The sequence below is a fragment of the Leptodactylus fuscus genome, chromosome 2 (assembly GCF_031893055.1).
Source record: "Leptodactylus fuscus isolate aLepFus1 chromosome 2, aLepFus1.hap2, whole genome shotgun sequence".
Lineage (NCBI taxonomy): Eukaryota > Metazoa > Chordata > Amphibia > Anura > Leptodactylidae > Leptodactylus > Leptodactylus fuscus.
The window spans coordinates 170900920-170925696 of record NC_134266.1 but is presented as its reverse complement, the minus strand read 5'-3'; the positions used below and the strand labels follow the sequence as shown (position 1 = coordinate 170925696).

The 24777-nt window shown below is 40.4% G+C and overlaps 1 protein-coding gene across 1 annotated transcript; it reads left to right on the top strand.

Moving 5' to 3' along the window:
- The first annotated feature begins 3337 nt into the window (after positions 1 to 3337).
- IL18RAP (interleukin 18 receptor accessory protein) lies at positions 3338 to 20479 on the top strand. The gene is made up of 10 exons (XM_075265127.1): positions 3338 to 3419; positions 8174 to 8444; positions 9586 to 9757; positions 10838 to 11018; positions 13624 to 13692; positions 15936 to 16056; positions 17224 to 17381; positions 17797 to 17940; positions 18200 to 18388; positions 20142 to 20479. Exons 1-10 carry the CDS (start codon positions 3338 to 3340, stop codon positions 20477 to 20479), a joined length of 1725 nt encoding a protein of 574 aa, XP_075121228.1.
- Positions 20480 to 24777: the final 4298 nt, after the last annotated feature.

Below are 24777 nucleotides of genomic sequence, written 5' to 3'. Positions count from 1 at the left end.
ACCAGGAGGATGACGTTATAATGTGGTGGGTGACTGTAGGGACATTATTGTTATGACCCAGTCTTTGCGGTTTCAGCCTGTTAGGTTCAGGCGCGGAATGTCTGACGGCATTCGGCGCATGAATCATCTGACATGCTGCAGGGAAATGTTTACACTGGGCATGCTATTTCTGCAGTAGCACTCATGCATGGATCACATGATTAGTTGCTTTGTGGGTCAGTGCCTTAATTTGTCTTTGCCTCTGAGGGGGTTAAGTCCTCTGCAGTGCCGAGAGCTAATTACAGGCTGTGGGTGGTTTTAAGTGCTGTGACCAATCCCCTCTCTGGTTGCTCCTTCTCTTTAACTATTTAAGTCCACTGTGCATGCTGTCAGATGGCGGTCTTAAATGTCAGTTTCCTGTGTTCCAGAAATGGTCTGTCTCCCTGAAACTGCTTATTCATTAGTCTGAGTCCTGGCCCATTCAGCCTTCCTTGCTGCCTATTCATACTATCTGGTATTGGCTAAGTATTGAGCATTTTGATCCAAGCATAGTTTTTCCGGGTGCAGTGAACCCCAGCCTTTTTACTGCTTGGATGTTTGGACTTTTTATAGAGTTTTTTTGGTGTGTGATACTAAGTTCTGTTTATCCTATACCTTTGCATTGTGTCTGTTTTACTGTGTTTCACATTTATTTTCTCTTTTATACTTTGTGTTCCCTTATATTCAACGTTAGTCCAGTCGGACACCTGTGGGGGCTTTTTCTGTATCTTGCCTTCTCCTAGTCAGGTTTTCTGTTTCACTTATAGGTGTTATTTCTCCGCCTGTGTTCGCGCCCACTCAGATTAATCAGTCGGACCCACAGCTACTTCTAGTGTACAAGGCAGGGATTAGGAGTATCACGCACTAGATATTCCAAACTGTTCATACTCTTGTTTAAGTTTTTCGTTTGTGTTTTTCCTTACACCTGACTGAGAGGTTATCAGTCAGGGGCCAGCCCATGGTCAGAGATCTCCAGACCATAACAATTATACCTGTGTGGGGGGTACAAGAGAAATGGATGGAATGGGACAGAGTCAAAGTAGAAGTGGGTGAGGCTAAATTTGCCGCAATGCGCGACTCTTTCTGTTCTTTGAAAGTTGGGAGGTATGCTAGCATCATAGATAACTACTAGAGCATCTCAATAAATTAGATTATCATCACAAAGAATTTGTTTTTTAGTAATTCACTTGAAAAAGTGAAACACATATTATATTGAGTCATTACAAACAGAATGAATGAACTTCTTAAAGTGTTTATTTCTGTTAAGGTTGATGATTATGGCTTACAGCCAAGGAAAACCCAAAAGTCATTATCTTAGAAAATTAGAATATTATATAAGACCAACTGTAAAAAAATATTTAACACAGAAATTTTGTTCAAATGAAAAGTATGTCCAGTAGTTGCGCTCAATAATTGGTCGGGGCTTCTTTTGTATGAATGACTGCTTCAATGTGGCATGGAGGGATCCGCCTGTGGCGCTGCAGTGCACATGTTATGGAAGCCCAGGTTGTATGATAGCAGCCTCCAGCTTGTCTGCATTGTTGGGTCTGGTGTCTTTCATCTTCCTCTTGACAATACCCCATAGATTCTGTATGGGGTTAAGGTCAGGTGAGTTTGCTGGCCAAATAAGCAAAGTGATACTGTGGTTATTAAACCAGGTATTGTACTTTTGGCAGTGTAGACAGGTGTCAAGTCCTGTTGGAAAATGAAAATTTCATCTCCAAAAAGCTTGTCGGCAGAGGGAAGCATGAAGTGCTCTAGAATTTCCTGGTAGATGGCTGCACTGACTTTGGTCCTGATAAAACACAGTGGACCTACACCAGCAGATGACATGGCTCCCCAAACCATCACTGATTGTGGAAACCTCACACTAGACCTCAAACAGCTTGGATTGTGTACAGCGTCTCCAGTCTTCCACCAGACTCTGGGAGCAAATGAAATGCAAAATAATTTTCATCTGAAATCCCCTTTGACCACTGAGCAACAGCCCACGACTTTTTGATAATCTTCAAATTTGAGATGCACTAGTATACTGCTAAAAGTCCCACTCCCAGTGTGAAGTTCAAGCTGGTCAATCCGGCTAACACATGGACTGAGTTTCATGGGTGAAACATAGCATCTGAAACTGACCATGATTGTTTTATCTCCTCAAGATACATGGTGGCTGTAACCATCTTAACTAAAGGATCGGTATCCTCCACAGAGAAAAGGGACTTTCCCTCTTCATGGTCTTCTTTTTAGGAGGAATAAAAAAAACAATTCTTCGCCTTTATCTGGACTCTCATCGCTAAAAGTGTTTAACCAAGCTGAACTGTCTGAGAATGTGCTAGTCCCCCTCGCCACTTTTCTTAGGACCTTTAAGCGGATTTCTATGTGTTTGAAGCTGATAGTCAGGGAAACAGATTCTTTTGCCACAATATTACGAATGCATATAGAACAAAGTATAGAGAGTAGAGGGTAATTTCTTTTTGCAAACTGCACATTCTGTATTCTTAACCTTAGAGGGCTTTCATTGAAAATTAAGTGAACATATATTCCATAGGGTAATATTTGAAAAAGAAATCCCGCCATCCCCTATGTACTCCACTGGGAGGGTTACTATCTATCATAGTATCAGGTGCTATCATTTGTTGCTTCTGTCATGCTGCAAACCAAAGAAGCAGGAACTGTGAGATAGATGCAGACTGGCTGTACCAGTTTCTCACGGCACTAGGAAAATGCAGAACTAGGTCACCCCTCTCCAACAGGATTCTCCCCTTTAGCTCCACCTAAGTATGGCTGATAATGAGGTGGGGGCTTCACTGGTGGGCTCAGATGGCAGGGAACTCTGCTCACTGATGCTCCTGGCCTATACATTTTCTGGTCATGGATAACACCATGATCGAATGTGACAAAACCCCTCTTCACAGGAAATTCCTGTTTGGCTTATAGGAGGAGGAGGAGACAGTCTAGTCTTCTCTTTCCTAGGGAGAGGAGAGGTTACTTCGAGCGTGTAGGTTGGGCTGTTTTTAGTGTGTGTGTGTGTGTGTGTGTGTGTGTGTGTTTTTTTTTTTTTTTGATGTAGGCATTACAAAAACTGTGACGAAAATTTGGACAGACCTCATAGCTACAACTGCGATCTAGACATTTCAGTGAAACGAGTCATCATGTGTCATACGAGCATATTTAAATGAAGACAGAATTCATTTCCTTAGCCATGCCCTACTTTTAGGTGTCTGCTGTAAGGAGAAGGAAATGCTGCTTCTTGTATCTGTTGTCTTGTCATGCAACAGATAGCTGCAGTAGCTCATAATCTATAGCTAAATATTCTATGTATAACATGATTAACAAGTTGTGGATGTATGTGACATTTCTCGTGTGTAGTGTAACCAGCTCTGCTGTAGAGGAGGCGGCTGTATCAGGTAAGAACAATTCCTTACAGATTCTGCATAGTAGGAGACGTACTCAGCTTCTCAATGACACTTTACCCTGCTTCGTATACTGTACACTGAAATGTTAATGATAAGTAGCAAATGATCCAGCATAGTAGAAATGTAAAAATCCAATTTATTCATAACCAGATTGAGATGTTAGTTCACTTACAGTACAGCATAGAGAACATGGGTCTTATTGTAGTTTTTAATTAGATTTAGTGAATATAGATTGAATGTATACCATATTCCATGTATGTGGATTATGTTTCTGCAATTTACTGTTCACAGAAAGGAAATTTCCTGGGTACATTATATTAATGCAGCTTCTGAAAAAAAAAATTGCCAGGGAATAAGTAATATACTAGATGACAATGGGGCTAATTCTCATCTGGATCTGCTTCAAACCACAGAAAATCTGCACCTTAAATGCAAAGGTTGGTTTTGGATTAATGTTACAGAAATACATATTAGATTATAAAGCTTTATCAACTTGTCTGGGGCTGGCAGAGCACAGATGGGCTAAACAGATGTATTTCTGCTGATATTCCACCTTAGACTGGGTTTACACTGCACTTTTTTGCTGAAGAACTGTATGGAGTTTTTAACTGCAGTAATTAGTAGAGATGAGCGAGTAGTATTCGCTCAAATACTACGGTATTCAAAATATTCGTACTCTATCGAATACTACTAGCTATTCGCAGTAAATATTCGATTCAGAGCCAGCGTTGATTGGCCAAATGCTATACAGTGTATAGCATTTGGCAAATCAACGCTGGTTCTGCTGCAGGCTCAAAGAAAGTTAAGTTTTTTCAGCTCACCCCTCTCAATGTCCTTAAGTCCTGTGTCGGTGTGCGCGGAAGCTGGTGGACTCATCCGGCTGTGAGATATCCAAATATAGAAAGAAGATCCAGCACTTCCCAACGTCTTAAAAACTTCCAATCTTTATTTTCAATACATTAAAATTGAAACATGGCAACCATCATAGGGTGAAAAAAATATATGGCTACGCGTTTCGGGACACGTCTGGTCCCTTCCTCATCTGCTGCAGGCTCGTCCTTGCTAGTCAGGAGAGCTGGCAGCTTGCTGTTACGAGGGAGCTGACTTTTTCTCATAGGAATGAATTGACTAGTGTTGATTGGCCAGTGTACAGCATTCAGCCATTCAACACTGGTTCTGCCGGAGGCTCATCTGTGAGGAGGCAGAGTCTAAGATCGGACCACAGCAGTCTCCATTGTGATCCGATATTTTTTCCCATAGACTATAATGGGATTCGATATTCGATCGAGTAGTCGAATATTGAGGCTCTACTCGAAACGAATATCGAATATTTCATTGTTCGCTCATCTCTAATAAGTAGCACAGTTCTACTATTCCAGTAAACCAGGGAGTTACCATACAGATGAAATGTATAGTCACATGTGCTACCCATTACTGCAATTAAAAACTGCATTCAGTCCTTTGGTAAAAAGTGCTGTGTAAACCCAGGTATTCTATACGTCATAGATGTACCATTTTTCTGTGAATGTGGGCGGAGTGGAACAGGCTGGGGGGGGGGACATCTCAGACTGACACATTTATTATATAACTTATGCCAGAAGACTGGCATGAGTTCTATAGGAAATATGTGCCAGTTTCTAACTGGCTTTGATTTCCATGGTGGTGCACAGGCATGCACTTGATTTATTAAGAGTTATGAGCCTCAAGTACACCATTTATCAGTTGGGGCCTTTATTAAGAGTGGTTGAAGAAACATCAGACTTAACAAATCCCCCGGTTTTGTGTATAGATAGCACACGACAAAATCGTCACAAAGAAATTCAGAGTGAGTAGCAAATATCTACCATAAACTGGGAGTCCTGGTCTCAGATTGTCTTTTAGGCTAATTCCCCACGGGCCGTCCTGCAGCAAAAAAAGTTCCAGCAACGCATCGCAGTTGTTCTTCCTGCAGCGCTTTAGACAGAAATTTCGCAGAGGTGGTGGGGCCCTGGCCTTAGCAATATTTGTTCAATAACAGCTGCTACCTTATCATGCATTTGTCTCTAGAGTAGGCAGTCACTGCAAAGAGTAATATGGTCAAGATATGTTCCTACCCTTTTTAACATTACACAAGTAGTCATGTACCACATACAAAACAAAAAACATTGAACATTACCTGTCAGGTGCCCAATAAAATTTAGTAGGAAACTCTGCCCTCTTGTGGCTTTTTATGCCATTTTCAAGGAATAGCTTTTTCACAATGACTTTTCCCAATAACCTTTGCTCTGGAAAAAAAGAATTATACCTAAAACAAACCTAGTACATCACACTGAGTGTATACTTGATTCTCAGCAATGTAAAAGTACAGTGCTGTAATGCCATGGGCAGGACTAAAAAAATTCTGATGGCTTAACACCTCTCTATTAATCACGGCATCAAAGCCACACCACCCCTTGGAGCCAGGCAATGATGCTAGGCAGTAAGTTCCACCCTTCTGACAGTGGTGAGATATCAGAGCCATTAGTTTGGTATGAATATTTCCTGCACCTGGGCACTTTCCAGCAGTATATAAAACCGCCAGTGGACGTGAAAGGTCCTTTTTAAGGCTAAAGTCACACGTTGTACAAATGCAGCTAATAAACACATGAGAAACTAAGCAGAAAAAACTGCTTGCATTGTTTTTTTAATCCCCCCCCCCCTTCCCCAGCAGTGTTTCCAGAGGTAAAATTAACATACTGTGTTTTTCAAAATAGCCATGATCAACTGACATTTTTCACAGTTGTTTTATATCAAAGGGACACCAGTTTTAACGGATCTCTCATACATCTGAGTCTACTGTGGAATCCCTAATAATGGCTGACCTAATTTTAAATGTTCCGTTATAAAGGACAGTCTAAAAAAAAATGTTTGTGAATAGCCCATTCACATGTATTGCATTTAATGTAGCCATGTGATGGCTGTTAAAAACAGCTGTGTGAATAGGTCTTTAGGCTACATGCACACACACGGCAGTGAAAAATTAATGTATTTGCCTGTCTGTTTTGTCATCCTTTTTGTAACCGTTTTCATGGATCCCTCATAGGCTTAAGCCTATTTATGAATCTGTGAAAATGGGCAAAATAGGACATGTGAATAGCCCCACTAAAATCAATAGAGCAGATTAAGAGAAACTGTTTTAGTTGCCCAGAACAACCAATCACAGTATAGCCTTCATTTTTCAAAAGTACATTACGTAATAAAAGCTGTGTTGTGATTTGTTGGGGAACTAACCAAAACAGGGACCAATACCACCCCATAAGGAATCCCATAAGTGATGAATCGTAACCACGTGTCAAATACCCAACTACAGGGGTCCTAATTGCCCCTGAAGGGAACACTTCCTGCACAATACAAACAGCTAATCCACTAACTGGCAGATAGAGTAAAATAGATGAAGGCCTCCAGCTGGTGTGAAAAAATAAGTTAGGGCTCGTTCACATCTGCGCCCAGGAGTCCGTTTCCTGCACAAAACTGGACAGGAGATGGAAACCTGCCGGCATCTTTTCAAACCCATTCATTTGGGTTTGAAAAGTGTCCGGCTGTGAGCGCCGGTGAGTGTATTATGCTCTCTGCGGCGAAACCGTTTTTTTTTAAACCGAGCACAGTCGGACATGTAGTACTCTGTGTCCGGTTTAAAAAAAAAAAAAAAACTGTTTCGCCGCGGAGAGCTCAAAACACTCTCCGGTGCTCACAGCTGGACTCGACATGACAGGTTTCCGTCATGCAGAAGACGGAACCTGAGAACGGAGTCCAGACGCTGGTGTGAACCCAGCGTCATACGTAAATTCTCTGGCCTCCATCTCACTCTCTCTTCTGGCCTGTTTTGGTTTCCAGTGTGACATCATGTGCTTCAGGGTAACCGCTGAGCCTTTGATTGCACCTCAATAGTCACATAGGCCAATCATGTGCCTCAGTGGTGACCCCTAGGACGATAATTATTTCACCCGGGATGCTGGAAGAGGCCAGCAGAGGACCCAGTCAGACCAGTGGATGCCACAAGGATGCCCAGAAGAGGTGAGGGAAGGTGGATATAACTGTTCCCTTGAAAAGATCCCAGATTGTTATAATTTAACTTCTGGTCCATGGGAAACTTGTTCAGCCTGAAACCAATCTTTAGGTTGAACTTTCCGAACCTGAAATTAAATGATTTCTCTTTACCCATCTCTAATAGTAACTAGAGATGAGCGAACACTAAAATGTTCGAGGTTCGAAATCCGATTCGAACAGCCGCACACTGTTCGAACGGGTTTCGAACCCCATTATAGTCTATGGGGGGAAATGCTCGTTTCAGGGGTACGCAACATTCGATCGAATTCTACTTACCAAGTCCAGGAGTGAGGCTCGGGCTGGATTCTTCTCCCTGCGCAGTGTCCCTGTGTCCTCTTCCGGCCTTGACTTCACTCAGCAGAGTGAATGCAGAGCCGGAAGAGGACGCGGGGACTCTGCGCAGGGAGAAGACTTCTAAAGCTAAGAGAAGAACCAGCGTTGATTGGCAATGTATAGCATTCTGCCAATCAATGCTGGTTCTGCATCGACTCTTAACTTCGAACAGCTAGTAGTATTCGATCGAGTACGAGTATTTCGAATACCGTAGTATTCGATCAAACACTACTCGCTCATCTCTAATAGTGACCAAACATTCTATCATGAGAGAATGTCCATTGTCCATTATATTACCAGGTATATAACTCATAAACTTTTTTGCCTGTCATTACTCCATTTTTTAGATTGCTTAGACAAAGATCCACATTATCGATATGCGGTATATGCTGGAGAGACTGTATACTTCCAGTGCACTTCACCATCATATAAAATAGAAGCTCAAAACATTGAATGTGAAGAACCAGAAACAGACTACACAATTCAGTGGTACTTACAAAAACCTGATGGAAGCCTTGAAGATGTGAAAAGCAGAAAGAACTTGAATATTAGTGAGATTGAAGGCGCCCTCCAGATGTCTCCTTTGGAAAGGAAACACTCTGGGACATACATATGCAGGTAAGCAATTTAAGTAACATGACAGTTTGTCATGTTGAGTAACAATGAAGTGCTCTTGTTTTAGTATTTTTTTTAATTTTTTTTATAAGTGGATGAAGTGAGTTCTAGCCCCTAATTTGCTCGTACTGAGCCGGATTTTACCCGAATATTCCAAATTGTTGTTTGCTTGTTTTTGTTTTTTTTTTTAATGAAACCGAACAAGCTGGAATTAGTCTCGGATGAACTAAAATGGTCGCCACCAGTAAATTATTATTCTCTGGGGTCTCTTCAAACCCCAGAGAATAATAACTGGAGACCCAGGGGAGATGACAAAAAACCCCATTTCTACTCACCTACTGTTAGTTCTTCTGTGTCTCCTTGCTTCGTCCAACGATCCATGTCTTCCTTCTCTGGGTGGATAATGTCACAGAAGATCTCTGACATCCTGCACATCATGACAGGGAGTCATCACTGAGACCTGGGATTGGGCCTTAGCAGTGACATTATCATGACGTCATGTTTGCATAGTTTTGTTATGTGGAAGGGGCTAAATCTTGCTTAAAACAGTAATGGAGTAATTGTTGGCAAAGAGATCCCTGACGGAAGGTAGCATTGTTTTTTTTTCAGGTTGGTGTCACTTTGTGGCAATGATTACATGAAAGCAGACTAGATGAGACAGCCTAGTTGTAGTCACCTAATTTCTGTCAAGATGTAGCTCTTTTCTAACTCTGTGCTTCAAATCATTTCGCCTATCACTACCAGTTAAGGATATTTTACTTCCATCACTCAAAATAACTTGTCTGATCTTGTATTTACTCCATGTGTTATTAAGCCCAATATATACTTTCTGGCACTGCTGTAGAGTCACAAATGGCTTTTTTTCCTCGAAATCCTACCTCTTAATTCACAATTTAGTAGACACAGCATTTTTTCCTTTTTGTTATAAACAGCTTTTCTGCACTTTTCTTGACAATCTCCCCCTTTGTTTTAAGGGACTTTGTTTGCTCCTAATGTAAATAAAACTTTCATATTCCAGATTTAGTCCTCATCTCACCAGTCTGCCATGCCTTGCCTTACCTTTTCATGTTTTTTTCTGCATTCTTCTTATTTTGACTATTTCAGTTACTATTTTTGTCTGACTGTCTCTGCCCTATTAATACAGAAGTAAAAATTTCTGCATGAAAATGGAAGTCCATGTTTCGGAAAAGAAGAACTGTCAAAAATATGGTCCTACAAGTCTATATTTTACAAACTCTGACAATGGGGCCACTGTGTCATGCCCTTCCATAAACTGTCATGAAGGAAATAATATAACAAATGTCACGTGGTATAAGGTGAGTCGTATTAACGTTGTGTTATCTGGTACATATATGGGTATACATGCAGGGGTAGCAGCTGCATACCAGGGTAGCAGCAGTAGCGGCTGCCACAGAGCCTGGGACATTAGGGGGCCCTGCGACAGCCGCTACTGTTTTTTTTTTTTGTTTTTGTTTTTTTTTTAAGTTATTTAATAGGCCGTTACCGGCTGGAGTAACTAATGGGCCCCATTTACTTACCAATCCTGGCGAGGGCTGGGATCGGTAAGTGATGCAGTGGGCTCCATAAACACTATTATTATACTCGGGGGTCTGAAAAGACCTCTGAGTATAATGACTGGAGGCCCAGGAGAGGTAAAGGAACTTAAAAAAAACAGTGTTACTTACATCTACAGGCTCCGGACAGGCTACGGGCCTACTTGTGTGACGTCCCTGACGTCACTTGACTGGGGCCTGCGTCCTTATGCGTTGTGATGCATGGCCGCCATCAGCGGGGAGTACAGCGGAGCCAGGGATAGGTAAGTAACAGTGTTTTTTTTTTTTTTTTTTTATGTTTTTATCCCTCCTGGGTCTCCGATTATTATACTCTGGTGTCTGAAATTACCCCAGAGTAATAATAATTGTTCATGGATGTCCACAATGGGGCATAATACTGGGTAATGATGCATAATGCTGGGTGAAGGGGCCACTATGGGGTATAATGATGTGTGCAGGGGTCACTATGGGGCATAATAGTGTGGGGTGGTCTTCAGGGTTGAGGGGGCTCCATGTCAAAAGTGCGCCACAGGGCACTGCCATTCCTACGGTAGTTACGCCACTGTATATATGCATAATCACAATTTTAAAAATAAAACCCCAGACTGCTTATAGATTTATTATAATATAGGATTCAGTATTACAGATTTTGGACAGCAGTGTTAACTTTACACTTTAAAAAACAAACAAAAAGCATTAATACCATGAAACTTTAGTACTTGGCCCCCATTAAAAATTATTAAAATGTCCCAAAAGTTTTTAAAAAGTTTATTCTCTCAAACAGATTTCTTTCTTGTTTTTACATATGAAATCCTGACCTTAGTCTTGTAATATTTATTTCAGACTGTGAAATTTTTACCTGTGAAAACTCCATGCCGTTTCAGTATAGAATTATATAATAATAGTATCCAGTTTAATACACTCTACGCAGAAAAAGATAATGGCATCTACACCTGTGATTATCCTCTATATGACAGTGGAAATGAATGGATAATAAGAGGAACTGTTATGGTTACAGTTGATGGTAAGTTTTCTCTCTCAGATTCAATACATAGTATTATAAAGCATGCTATAGTGTGAGATATTAAGACTGAGACCCCACGTTGCAGAAATTCAGCTTTTTTGCTGCAGTTTTCCAGGAGTGGATTGAGCAGAAGGGAGAAATATAAGCACTATCTATATATTTCCTATTCCTTTTGTAACCACTCATGGCTTTGTCTCAAAAAAACGCAGCAAAATGTGCAACAAAAAAAGCTGCGTTTCCCCAACATGAGGCCTCAGCCTTAAAGGTTTTTTTTAGCTAGTTAAAATATTTTTCACAAGGCTTAGAAGTGAGTCTAAACATAAAAAAATCATCAACAAACCCCAAGACAGTCCAGTTATGACGCTGTCCAGTTTTTCCCCTTGGCTCTACTTTCTGGTGTCTCTGCCAATCACACAGCACAATAGTGACCAGCTGTAATAGTGATAGGCTCTGTGGGCATCTCCAGACATTGCATTGTGTGTCAAGACACCAGAAAGTAACGACCAGTGAGGATTTGGAGACAGCACTATTATTTGGAGTGAAGTAAGTGATGCTGGCAGTGGCAAGGAGTAGAAAGCTGAACAATGATGCTGGCAGAGGGGATGAGGAAAGAAAACGACAATAGTGCTGCCAATGGGGAGAGGTTTAAGGGTAGATAAGATTATGTATTTGTGCTGTATTATGGTATTTTGTTGGTTCTCTTGTACTAGTCTTAATGAAACACCAAATTAAAGGGAGTCTGTCACCATAACCAAGCACATCATCCCAGTCCATGTGTGGCTTTGGCCTAAGAAAAGATTTTTCATTAACAGGACTAACTTTGACAGTAAAAATATCTGAAATAACCTGTGGAGAGATCAAACTGCTCTATGGCACAACAGACAAAATTAGATTACTGGCAACTAAAAGGTTAACTGTCTTTTCTCTGTCTATATTACTGCTACAGTACACCTCACGCAGCACAAATACTTTGACTCATTACTATCTATTATTTATATTACTAACCTGCCTGAAATTGCTCAAATTTGACTAAATTGTGTTCTAATTTTCCTTCTAGCTGTATTGCAAGCTTTGCAGCGTTCAGTGCTCTGTATTATGAATAACACATCCAACCCCTACTTCCACCATCAGTGATGTACCTTATTTTCCAGTCCATACAACCTTATATACAGTGTATAAGATTAGCACTGCAAGGTGTTCACCTACCACTGTCTATCTTGGGTAAAAGGCTCTCAGTGGTGCCAGAATGTCAGTGATGCAAAAGACACGTATCTATTCTGGATTTTTACTGTGCAATACATCACCGTGGCCATTTTAGTTCATCTGAGATAATTTATCCATTTATTCAATTTCTTTAAAAAAACAAATAACTTGGAATATTCTGGTTGAACTTAGTTTAATGGGCAATACGAGAATTTACTACAGCAAAAATGTCAGAAGTAGTGACATATCCTCTATAGAGAAGTGATGAGTGGGACCTAATAAAACAAATTTGACACAACATATATTTTATAACAATTTTTTCATGGACAATACTGTGGACTGCTGGTAGAGTTTGTGTGCCGTGGCTGCTTTTTCATTGCAGTATGACCATAATAGTAAGCATGGTAAGGAAGGACAGATCAAGGCCCTTTGCTAGGTTTCTTAATAGTTTGGGGAAGTTCAGTTGTAGGGTACTAGTGTGTACATATGCATTTATTAATATAAATAAATGGAAACATTGTATAGCCTATTAAGTTAACAGTACTTTTGTTAGGATAATTTTATCAACGGCTTCACTATGTGCAGCTCTGATATTCAGAAATGTGGAAAGACTCTAAGGACCATCTTTATGGGAAATAAACTAAAGAATACCGATCATTTATACAAACTTCTGACATGACAGTGATATGTCAGATGTGTTAATTGCTGGGGGTCCATGTGCTGAGACCCCCACCAATCACTGAAATGAAGAGGCTGACACACTTAGGGTAAACAGTGTTCCACTTTGTTTTTGTTTGTATCTGCTCAGCTCTTATCAGGTAGCTAAAGCTGCGTTCACACTAGCGATTAAATTATGTTCAGGGTTTCTGCCCCCGAACCTGTTTAAAAAAAAAAAGGCGGAGAGAAAAGTGCTACCTGCATTCTCCTCATTTCTCACCCTTTTCAGGCGGAAACGTGGCAGACCACATTATAGTCTATGGGGTCCGCACATTTCTGCGGGTAACCACTTTAAGTGGATTAGGTTTCCATTTGGGGGTCCCCAAGCGGACTCCCGAATAGAAACCTGAATGCTAGTGTGAACCTTGCATAAGTGTGCTTTGTACAGGTTCATAGAAAGCTATAGTCTCTGAAAAGAGCTGAGCACATACAAAGGAGCTTATCTGAGCACTTCTTAATGATCTGCCTATTCCTTTATCAATGGGTGTTGGCATCCAGACTCCCAACAGTCAGACTTCACTAAATGTCTCTATAAAATGTCAGAATATTGTAAAAATGATATTTACTCCTTAATGTCAATGAATGGGAGCATTTCAGAGGAGACATTTATATTCCTTTAATTACCTAGTACTTTTGCATACACAAGGATAAATAACGTCTTTACAGTATTTATTTTTTCGTGCAGTTGAAGATACAAAAAAACCGCCAGACCTTTTCGGTCCATTCAATGGAAGTGAAATCGAAGCAGAACTTGGTAAGAGATTAGATTTATTTTACAAGAGTTATTTTACTTGGTAGCTTGTAGTGTTACAGATGATATTCTTGAGGACACTTTTCACAGAGATCTTATACTATGGCTACTATAGTACTGTTTTCATTATGCTATTTTCTCAAATGTTCAGAAAATGCCTTAAGTCGATACAGTAATTTTGTACATTTTTATACTACGTGTTGTAGGCAGGCTGTCAGGGCTAGTTTCAGATAAAGTGGGGCCCCAAATGTTGAAATGTACCTAGTACATAGTGATATTCTGTTATTTTGATGTACTGCAGTGCCTATCACTGGGACTTACAGGGTTGTTCGTAAAGCCTTTAAGACCGGGACGCACATTGAAAAAAAAGAAACGCCATGGCAAAAAACACTGCATTTTAAAATGCCTTCAAAGTGGAGGTGATTCTGGCTAATTCCATTCATACATCACATTAAAAAAATCTGCCGTGGAAAAGCTGTGTTTTTGAAAATCGCAGCATGTCCGTTATACCTACAGAAACGCTGGTATTTTCTGTATAAGTATAATAGGTGCAAAAAGTCCGCAGAGGAAAACTCTGAGATCTCAATGAAAAACACTTAAAAAAACAAACAAAACAAAACATGTTTCCACTGCAGTCTTTTCCACAGCAAGGGGTTTTAGCCTAAATGGGTTGTTTCTTATGTATGTAATAGATTTTATTTATATAGCGCCATTATATTCTGCAGCACGTTATGAAATGTAGGGTTCATGTAAAGACGAAAAGATACACTACAGAGAAAACAGGACTGAGGGCCCTGTTTGCAAGAGGTTACAATCTATGAGGTAGAGCAGTGACACAAAAGGTATCTGGGGTGACCTAGGAGGTAGTATTGCTTATACAGTGAACCAAACTTTTTTTTTTTTTTTGAGGTAGAGGTTACTTTCATTACACATGTATAAAGCTGCATGAGCTGTCACCTGTCGTGTCCTTTAATGTGAAGATGGTGCCTGGACAAATAAAGTTAGTCTGAGGCTGGGGCCCCACAGGACAGAAACTCTGCAATTTGCCCATGGCATTTTACATTACGGGCAAAGTGGATGGGATTCTAGCAAATCCCAAGTCCGCTTTGCGGTAAAAACCTCCGTGCAGACATGCCACGATTATCAAAACTGGTTTTGGAGATTGCAGTATGACAATTATACCTACAGAAACGCTGGCGGTTTCCCCATAGGTATTATTGTAAAAGAAAGTCCATAGAGGAAAACTCCCCAACCTTTCTGTTTAAAGCATTGCGGGAAGAACCGCATTTGAAACGGTATCATATCCTATGGGGTAATGTGGGAGCATAAACATAGAAGGATTCGTTTTAAGCATTCTAACTGTCGAAGGGTTTACATTAGAATTGTGATTGGCCTGTCTAAAAATGTGTCTTTAGTTTGCACTTGAAGCTGTAGAAATTGGCAGTTAATCTGGTAGTCCAGGGTAGAGAATTCCAGAGAAGTGGTGCAACTCAGGAGAAGTCTTGGATACGGGTGTGGAGGTTTTTATAATAGAGGGCTGGGCGATAGACAGAGATGAGGGAGGAAATGTAGGGAGGTGCACCATTATGGAGAGCCTTGTGGATGAGGGTGTTAAGTTTATATTGTATTCTGTAATGAATAGGCAGCCAATGTAGTGACTGGCACAGACCGGAGGCATTGCTGTAGCATCTAGACTGATAGATGAGCCTGGCCGCTGCATTCAGAATAGATTGTAGAGGGGAGAGTTTAGCAAAGGGAACACAGATTAGAAGGGATTTGGGTTTAAGTTTAGCTAGTGTTCAAATAACACAATAGCTGCTTTTACTGTATAATGTTCCCCACATAGTGCCAAATACTTCACTACTATCAGAGTTCCTCCATTCCCCATATTGAGAACACAACTAGCCCCTTTTATTTGCAGATGTTCCCTTTATAATGCCATCCAGAAATTAACCTCTTCCTGCCCTGTAACAGTACGCTACAGTAAGCATCTTGTTCCTATGAGCCATGTACTCCACACTTGGGATTGATGGCGCCTTCCAATGACACACATGGCACCTCTGCAGGTTCCTGGCTTACCTAAGCACTAATAAGTTTGAATTGAACATCTGTGTTTATGATGTATGTCTCCAAAAATTGTTGTGACTATTAATATAATCTTTCTAAGTTAATGTTGTGCCGGCTTGATATTCCTGTATTGTGTATTTATTTTATGGACTATGAGAATATTTTTTTTTTCTGATCAGGAAAACCTATTGAATTAAAATGCCGAATTATTTTTGGTTATGAAAGATATTTTAATCCAGTAATCAAATGGACGGTTTTGCATTCTGAAGTAAAAGAGGAATGTTCTGGCAAGAATTGTTGGTAAGAGAAAATGTCTATATTCACTTTTACAATTGCTTGATTGCTATATTCTATTTCGATAGTTGCAACACTTGTAAACTAGGCCTCTCTTTAGATAACAAAAGGCAACAGAGGTTTGATTTATATAGAGTACAGGTTGAGTATTGTGCTTGTCAAATTATGTACCTGTATATACTCGAGTATAAACCGACCCGAATATAAGCCGACCCCCCTAATTTTACCACAAAAAACTGGGAAAACTTATTGACTCGAGTATAAGCCTAGGGGGGAAAAGCAGCAGCTGCTGGAAAATTTCAAAAATTAAAATGGCCGGAGTTTTTGGGTGCAGTAGACTCTGGGGAAGGGGAGGGGGTGTTCTGGTAGTCTGTCTGCCCCTTCCCTGAGCTTGAGGACTTTCCCCCTCCCACTTGGAATTCAGCCTGGCTGAATATAGGGTATCTGCAGTGCTCCTGTTAACCCCTACCCGATGGAATAGAAGCACTGCAGATAAGCTATATTCAGGAGATCGGGTACTTTCAGACACAGGGATACCTAATGTGTATGTGTGTCACAGTCATTTTTCTACTTTTGTATGTATTCTAGGAGTGTTTCAGAACTTATTTTTAATTTTTTTTTTTTAAATCTTCCTTTTTTTTTTTTGCACTATTTTATGGGAGATTCTATACATTGATATTGTGGTTGGTCATAGACCCCCCTCCCTCCTATAAATTTTTTTTTTTTTTTTTTTTGCTGACTCGAGTATAAGCCGAGGGGGGCTTTTTCAGCACAAAAACTGGGCTGAAAAATTCGGCTTATACTCGAGTATATACGGTAACTGGTTTGATAAAGTGGATGGAGACAATACAGGCTTTGACTAAGAGCAGCCTAGTATAGGAACCTGAAAAAGGGAAAACTACAATAATTTTATGACAAACCAAAATGTACAACTCAATTCTAAAAAAGTTTGGAAACTGTATGCGTCCCCATACAGCTGCAGGGTCACCTGTCAATGTGGTCTTGCAGCTGTTGCAAAACTATATATTAAATATTGTACCATTTTGTGCTTCAAAATTTTTTTCCCCCTATTTTCCTCCTCTAAAACCTAGGCGCGTCTTATAGTCCAGTGTGTCTTATAGTCCGAAAAATATTGTAACTGTATTATTGATATATTTACCTTTTTTCTTTTAGTTCAAAAACTGATAACGGCATTAAAGGATATGACTGTACTGTTATACTGACTTTGAATACAGTAACAGAGAATGATCTACATTCAATATTTCAGTGTTTTGGCCAGAATACAGTGGGAAATGTTACAACTACAGTGAAGTTGTCCAGAAAAAGAGAAGGTAATTAAAGATCTGGGGGAAAATCATTAGAAATGTGCCTATTGTTAGTTGGATGATTACAAATTTCAGTGTAAGATTATATAGGTGGCCATTAAAGGGATACTCCCATTATTGAGGTTTTTGGCATATCTACGGGATGCTTAATATACAGTATGTCTGGTATTAGCATGTACCATTTTGTTCACCTTTATAGTTATCCCTCCTGACAATACAATACATATTCATTAGGGAGACTGAAATAAGTTGCTGTCAGATCACTAGGGTTTCTGTAATTCAGGAAATAAACAAAGGCATGATTATTTTTTTTCAGGAACAATATTCGTGGGTTGTATTTAGTATTACTGTAACATTGGCTTAAAGTATGGTAGATCATACAACTTTCAACTTTTTTATTTTTATTTTTTTTTCCCAACAGATTTGGTGATCCGGAGATATATATTATATGCATCAGTAGTGTTGTTGCTGATCATGCTCATAGGTGCTGGAACAGTATATGTGTTCTGGGTTGAAATAGTGCTACTTTATCGCCACTATCTGTCAAAGGATGAAACAATTGGAGGTAATATTGTTATCCTTATCCCTACATATTGTACGCAAATAATCCTTGTACTGGATTTTATACTAGACCTCAAAGTTTTAGCTTTTATGGTTTGCTGCTTTTATTGTTTCCGCTAGCGGAAAAAGGAACCCATTGAAGTCAATGGGAGGCTTTTTATCCACGTGGATTTTCAGTATCAAAATCCTTGCCAAAAGACTGTGTGAATGGACCCTAAAAGGTCCCTGAAATTACTATAACTATTTATTTATTTATTTTTTAGATGACAAAGACTTTGACGCCTTTATTTCATATGCAGTACAGACTTCTGAGTTTAGTGAAGAGACTACAGAAAGCTCTTATGACAACTATGTGGATGAGCAATTTGCTACACAGTTGTTACCGAGCGTGCTAGAAGACCATTACAATTACAAACTCTGTATTCTGGAAAGAGATATTTTGCCTGGAGGAGGTAAGACCGCTTTCTTGGATTATATGTTGTTTGCGTTCAGTGCATTTTAAAATTTGAGCCTTTATTTCTTAATAATTGCATATTTCTGCCACAGTGTTGACATATACTTTGTATAGTACTTGTACAACTGAAGAACTTTAAATATTATTTGACCACTTTTTCATTCCAAAACATAATGGCTAGTCACTAGTGGAAAGAATAAGATATTCCATAAGATATTCAATAAATAACAAGAATACTATAACTTCTTGGGCACCTAGTAAAGAGGCTGAGTATAACATATGAAGTTAATCCAAACGCCAAACATTTATTTATATTGTTGTTTTTATTATGTCAGAGATATAAATATACATAAATATAAAAAATGACTACCACTCTCTTTTTTTATGAGAAACCAAGGTAAAAACCACCAGCCACATTATCATGTCGGGAAGGACTATAGTTACTGGCCTAAAAATACTAGCTGACGGCCCCCCAAAACCAGACCTTTGTGATGGTATTTGTCTATTCCTGACCCCCCTGTAGGCCAATTTCCCTGCTCTCAATAGTGAGGATTGGTAAACATTAGGCTTTTGGCTGACTAACACTAAGACAAGCCTCAATAATGGAAAGATGCCGATCAGACAATTCTATTGCTAAGCAATTAAACAGTTAAACCCACTTTCACAAATAATAAAGTTTATTAAAAAAAAAACACTCCCACACCACAGCCGACTCTGACAGTATCTACAGTATAATGGAAGCCTGCAGAGAGACAAACACACTAGAGATCGGTGACCCAATCGTTTACAACCAGATTCAACTCAAAATTAAAGTTTCGGGTTTGCCTGAACATAAAATTTTTGTTTTCTGTTTGTCAGCCATGTTACACTGTTATACTCTGGGATCTCCTTAGGCCCAGGAGAGGTGAAGGAAAATAACAAGCACTTCTAACTCATCTTACCTAACCTCTCCTGGGTGTATGACGGATCTATGCTGCCCTCTTGAGGTCTCTGTCTGATATAACACACCTTGGGGTCACCGCTGAAGTCTGTGACTGGGCCTCAGCGGTCATATAGGGTACATGGTGACAATTTAGAACAACAATTTAAGCCAGTATACTAGGAACCATCAGAGAACCATAGGTATTAAATAGGAATTGTACTTACATGACAATCTACTTAAATCTATGATTTTTTTTAATTTACCCCATTTATGTACAGTAAGATATAGGATACTGTAGACATGTTTGCGTTTTGGGAGTATGGGCTATTCTGTATTTTGCTTATGAGTCACATAATCTTATTACCTTAGAATCACCAGGGCAAAGGTAGAGGGTAATTTTCTGATAACATTGAGATTGATGATACGATTTGTATTTGGTTTTCATTAATATAAGATATGACATACCATTCTTTAAATACTTTTGTGCAAATTTAGGGTAAGTTCACACAGGGTTTTTTGGATCGGAACCTGAGGCGGAGGCTGCTGTTCTTTGTTGCAGATTTTGCTGCAGTTTTTTTTTTTTTTTTTTTTTTTAACCAGACCTAGGAATAGTTTTAGCAGAAGAGAAACATAAGTCCTTCCTTTTTATTTCCCATTCCTTCTGAAGCTTGATGATGGCTTTCGGCTCAAAAAGTGCAGCGAAATCTGCAACAAATAACACAGCTTTTCTAGCAATGAGGGGCCTCACCCTTAAACGTATACATAATGAAGGTGGTAGCATGCACACCAATTTGGTTTATTTAAAGATTCTCATCTTCATTTTTTCTAGCTTACGTAGAAGACATTGCCAAGATCATTAAGCAAAGCAGGCGAGCTATTTTCGTACTATCTCAGAGATACATCACAGGACCAAAACTTTTTGAGCTCCAAGCAGCCATTACATGTTCCTTGGAGGAGCAGGAGAGCCTCAAGCTCATTCTGATTAAGTTGAATTCTTTTAAAGAACCAGAGAATATACCACATATAGTGAAAAAAGCTCTAAGAGCTCTGCCTACAATCTCCTGGAAAGGGGACTTGAACAGTAAATCTTCTTACACTACAAAATTCTGGAGAAAGATCAGGTATTATATGCCAGTGAAAAAAAAGCGGGGAAATGTAAATTTATGATTTCATATGAGCTAAAAAAAAACCTTGTTTCAAGTCATTAAACAGACAATGTATGTCTTACTAATACCATGCAAATATTCTTTCTGAAAGAGACTAACACATCTCAATGAGAATGACAGGATCTCAGCTGAGGACCTGCTACTATTAATGCTGCAACCTCCACATTAGAAAATCACAAGATGAAAGCATTCTTCAGTTTCTTAAGAGAGGGATCAATTAATAGGCAAGGCTCCAAATTCAGTGAACTTTGCCAATTGAAAGCTGTACTGCCTGTAAGCACCACTTGACATTTACTAGAGGCCAAAGGTGTCAAAGCTCAGGGGCCCCAATGCAAAATCTGTAGAAGGGCCCAATTTACCATTTGCTATCTAGAATACTAGTGTCTTCCTATGTAGAGAGGTCTTTAGCCCCTTAGGCTTCAGGAACTGGTACCTCTCCATCCCCTATAGCTATGCCCGTACTAGGAGCCACATGTTTGACTTGTTTTAGTCAATGGCTGACCATGCCACCTCTAAAGAAATCGGTATGGAGACAACAGCATTTGAAAGTTCTCTTCTACTTTCAATCAAACTGGCTTCATATGGCTTTTTTCATAGGCATTGCTCACAGAATTCTTAAGACAAGCCTGTAAAAATAAAAGTCTCCTAAAGGCCAAGGCGACTTAAGCTAATTAAGGCTGGGTTCACACCAGTGTTCAAGCTCCATTTGGGGTTTTTGTCCCCGGAATCCAATTGAAAAATGCAGAGAGAAAAGTCCTGCACGCAAGATTTGTCTCTCCACATTTGTTGGGCGGAAACTTGGTGGACCCATTATAGTCTATGGGGTCTAGGGGTTTCCGCAGGTAACTGCTTTTTAAGTAAATTAGGTTTCCATTCATGGGGTCCCCAAGCGAAATCTGAACACTAGTGTGAACCTAGTGTCACTGGCCTGAAAAATGTGAACTTTAATATTTTCTGTTGTTAAACATGTAACTTCACTGTTAGTTATGGTGGAAACCGGATATTGTATCTTTATTGTTCAATGTCTACCTCCTTTACAATCTTGGCCATGTTGGCTGCTATTGATTTGTCTAAGATTATTAGTAGATATTTGTTTGTTATCAGAATGTATTTATATTTTCCATGGAGGGCTGTTTTATATATTATTTGTAAGGGTGCATTCACACTACGGAACGCCAGCGTGTATCACAGCCGTACACGCCGGCGTTACAGCAGGGCTGCCGGACACTTCCCATTCATTTCTATGGGAGCCGGCATGCGAGTGCTTCCTATAGAAATGAATGGAAAAAAGCAGTCCATTCATTTCTATGGGGAGCGCTCGCATGCCGGCTCCCATAGAAATGAATGGGAAGTGTCCGGCAGCCCTGCTGTAACGCCGGCGTGTACGGCTGTGATACACGCTGGCGTTCCGTAGTGTGAATGCACCCTAACATGATAACATTTTCACTTCACTGTTTTGATACTGATTACTTTTTTCTTTTTGATAATGTAATGTTGTTGTAAAGAGTCTCTTTTATTTCTTGTATAATAAAGAGATTTACCACAGAAACCAGAGGGAAAACTAGGAGAAAGAAAGACAGCCCAGGCGCTCCTCCACTTAGATGTTTAACCCCTTAAGGACGAAGCATTATTTTTAATATTCCAAGGGCTGTGATTTTATTAGATTTTTGTTGAAGTAGCCATATGTGGACTTTTTTTTTTTTTTTTTTTTTGCGGGATTAGTTTCGCTTTTGCGCTTATTTGTGGTTTGAAAATAACATGCTTAAGTGATTCTGCAAGTCAGTACAATTATGGTGATACAAAATATATATAGGTTTTTTTTTAATTCTATTAATATTATAAATGTGAAATGTTTGTGACTTTGGATGTTCGGATGTTTGGTGGTCAATCACGCAAAATCCGCTCCACCGATTTGGCTGAAATTTTCCACAAACATAGTTAATATACACAATTGCGCAATAGGCTACTTTTGAACACAATAACCCACATACGTTTTCCACACGAACCCCACAAAAAAAAACTGACACCACCATCTCTGCAATCTCACACACTTTGGACCATAGCAAGCCCCTAAACTTCACATTACCCCCTACAGCCTCGCCCCTAACCCCACACACTCACATTCACCTATACTTTCCCACTTTCACCCTCACCTTCACCATCCTGCAGGAGCCGACCTCTGTCACTCTCATGACCAGCCATGTTTGCCGCCCCCCACCGCTGGGAGGATCCGCGCCATCGCCCACCACACTACTCCACTAGCTTCACAGGAGCATGCGCACTTTGCACACATAAACAATGTGTTACTAGCACACCACCATTTTGCGCCTCCACCTTAGGCCGCAGCACACGAAATCCTGCCTCCAGCCCGCAACAGTACCCGACGCCACTATCACCTCCCTGCTGTTTCCTCTGCACGATCCATCCACCAGCTTGACACTGGTAAGTTCACGTACGCCATAGCCCTTCACTTACACAATCGCGCATACACTGCGCTACCCCCATCATGTCTCCGGTTCCTGCAAACTTTGCGTCCTCCGCCGCCTTCTCTTACCTGTCCCGCGGCTCCCGTCTGTCCCTCGCTTCACGGAGGCATCCTCCTGCTCATCTCTGCTGCCTACACTGGGCTAGGCTGCCGCCGCGAAGGTTCCTATCGCAGCCGCTAGCTCTCCCACACAGCTCAGTGTGTCCAGGCTGCTGCAGGCTATGCTATGTAGCCTGCAATAGCACTGGCACGATTATGCAACACATAGCAATACATTACGATTGCAATGCATTGTTCAGGACACCCCCTGCTGGTGTACAACAGTATTGTTTTGCAAGCTGCTGGATGCAGCCTGCAAACCTCATTAGCATTAAAATAAAAAAAACAAAAAAACAATACTGTGAAACACACACATTACCTATCCCCGCCTCCGAAATCCCCCACTCTACTAACTAAACTAAACATTACGCCTGCATACACTCACACTATTAGGCAATGCATTGCATTATTCAGCGCACCCCCTGCTCTTCTTCACACCCACTAAACGCCCGTGTATTTGCTGCAAAATACATGTCTACAAATACACGTGTAGGGGTCCATTCACACGGCGTAACACGGCGCTCATTTGGTGCTTATTTTTACGTTGAGCGCCGTGTTACGGGAGCGTTTGCGCCGCGCTATTTATGGTGCTTGTTTACGGTCGCGTGTACGCTGCGTTAACGCCGCGTAAACCCGATTGTAAAATTTCACCCGCAACTCTATTTACACACTTCTACAATCACTGCAGATGAAGTCGCGGGTAGCAGCTAGTGTTGTTATATTTTATCACTAAAGAACCTCTGGGGGGTTGCCATATTCTGAAAACTCATAACATTTTTATTTTCCCCTCAATGGAGATGTGTGATGTCTTTAATTTTTTTTTTAAGGATTTTGGCATTATTTTTTATGCTATCCACAGAAAAGTAGCGTAATAATATTATATGTCAGGTTGTTACTTATCTGGTCCACTGTAGTTCTAACCTCTAAGGATTTATCTACCTCTTTATGCTGTTTGGTTGTTGTGGCACATGGTGAGACTTCACCTGATCGTCTACTGTATTAATTCTACATTTACAGTTTTGCACTATGTAGCATTTAGAGTTGTTTCTTCACTTTTTGTTCTCTATAGCAGAGATCCCCAAATACCAGTCCAGGGACCAGGACCGGGCCATTGGAGGTTTTGTACCTGCCACTTCGTGCTAGGCCATGTTGATATAGTAACACGTAAACTATCAGGTAGCGTCGCATCGTGTAGCAGCTACGGGACGCCGTGCTACCTGATAGTTTACACATTACCATAGCCATGTGGCCTAGTAGCGAGGGGTATCCAGCTTCAGTGTCTAGCAATTTGCCATGTTACCTCAGATGCTCATGTCACACCCACGTATCCCACAAAGCATCCTAGTGGCGAGCCTTCCTGTCCATATGGTGGAGCTCACTTATAACCTTGCCCCCATAAGACCAAAGCCCCTCTCCTGCCCCACCTCCACTCCGCCATGTCGGGCCATGGAAAAATGGTCTTGCTTGAAGCCAATCCCTGGTGCAAAAAAGGTTTGGGACCACTACTCTATAGTATATTCTGTCATAAAAGTAGAATAATTAAGAAAACAGTAGAGCTCCATCCTTTATTTGACAAAATATGCCACTTTAACAGGCCAGAATTTTCTACATGACAAAATATGTCACTGTAACATCACTATGGTCATAAAACTGCTGCAAAATGTTAACTGTCTGCTATAGACCACCTACTGGACACTTCTCCTTCAGCTATAGCC

What these genes read in the sequence shown, in the direction of transcription:
- IL18RAP (XM_075265127.1), top strand. Translation starts at nt 3,338, where the DNA reads ATGATTAACAAGTTGTGGATGTATGTGACATTTCTCGTGTGTAGTGTA. An exon ending in TGTTATGGTTACAGTTGATG is followed by an intron (nt 11,019 to 13,623) that starts GTAAGTTTTCTC and finishes TTTTTCGTGCAG; the next exon opens with TTGAAGATACAAAAAAACCG. An exon ending in TGAAATCGAAGCAGAACTTG is followed by an intron (nt 13,693 to 15,935) that starts GTAAGAGATTAG and finishes TTTTCTGATCAG; the next exon opens with GAAAACCTATTGAATTAAAA.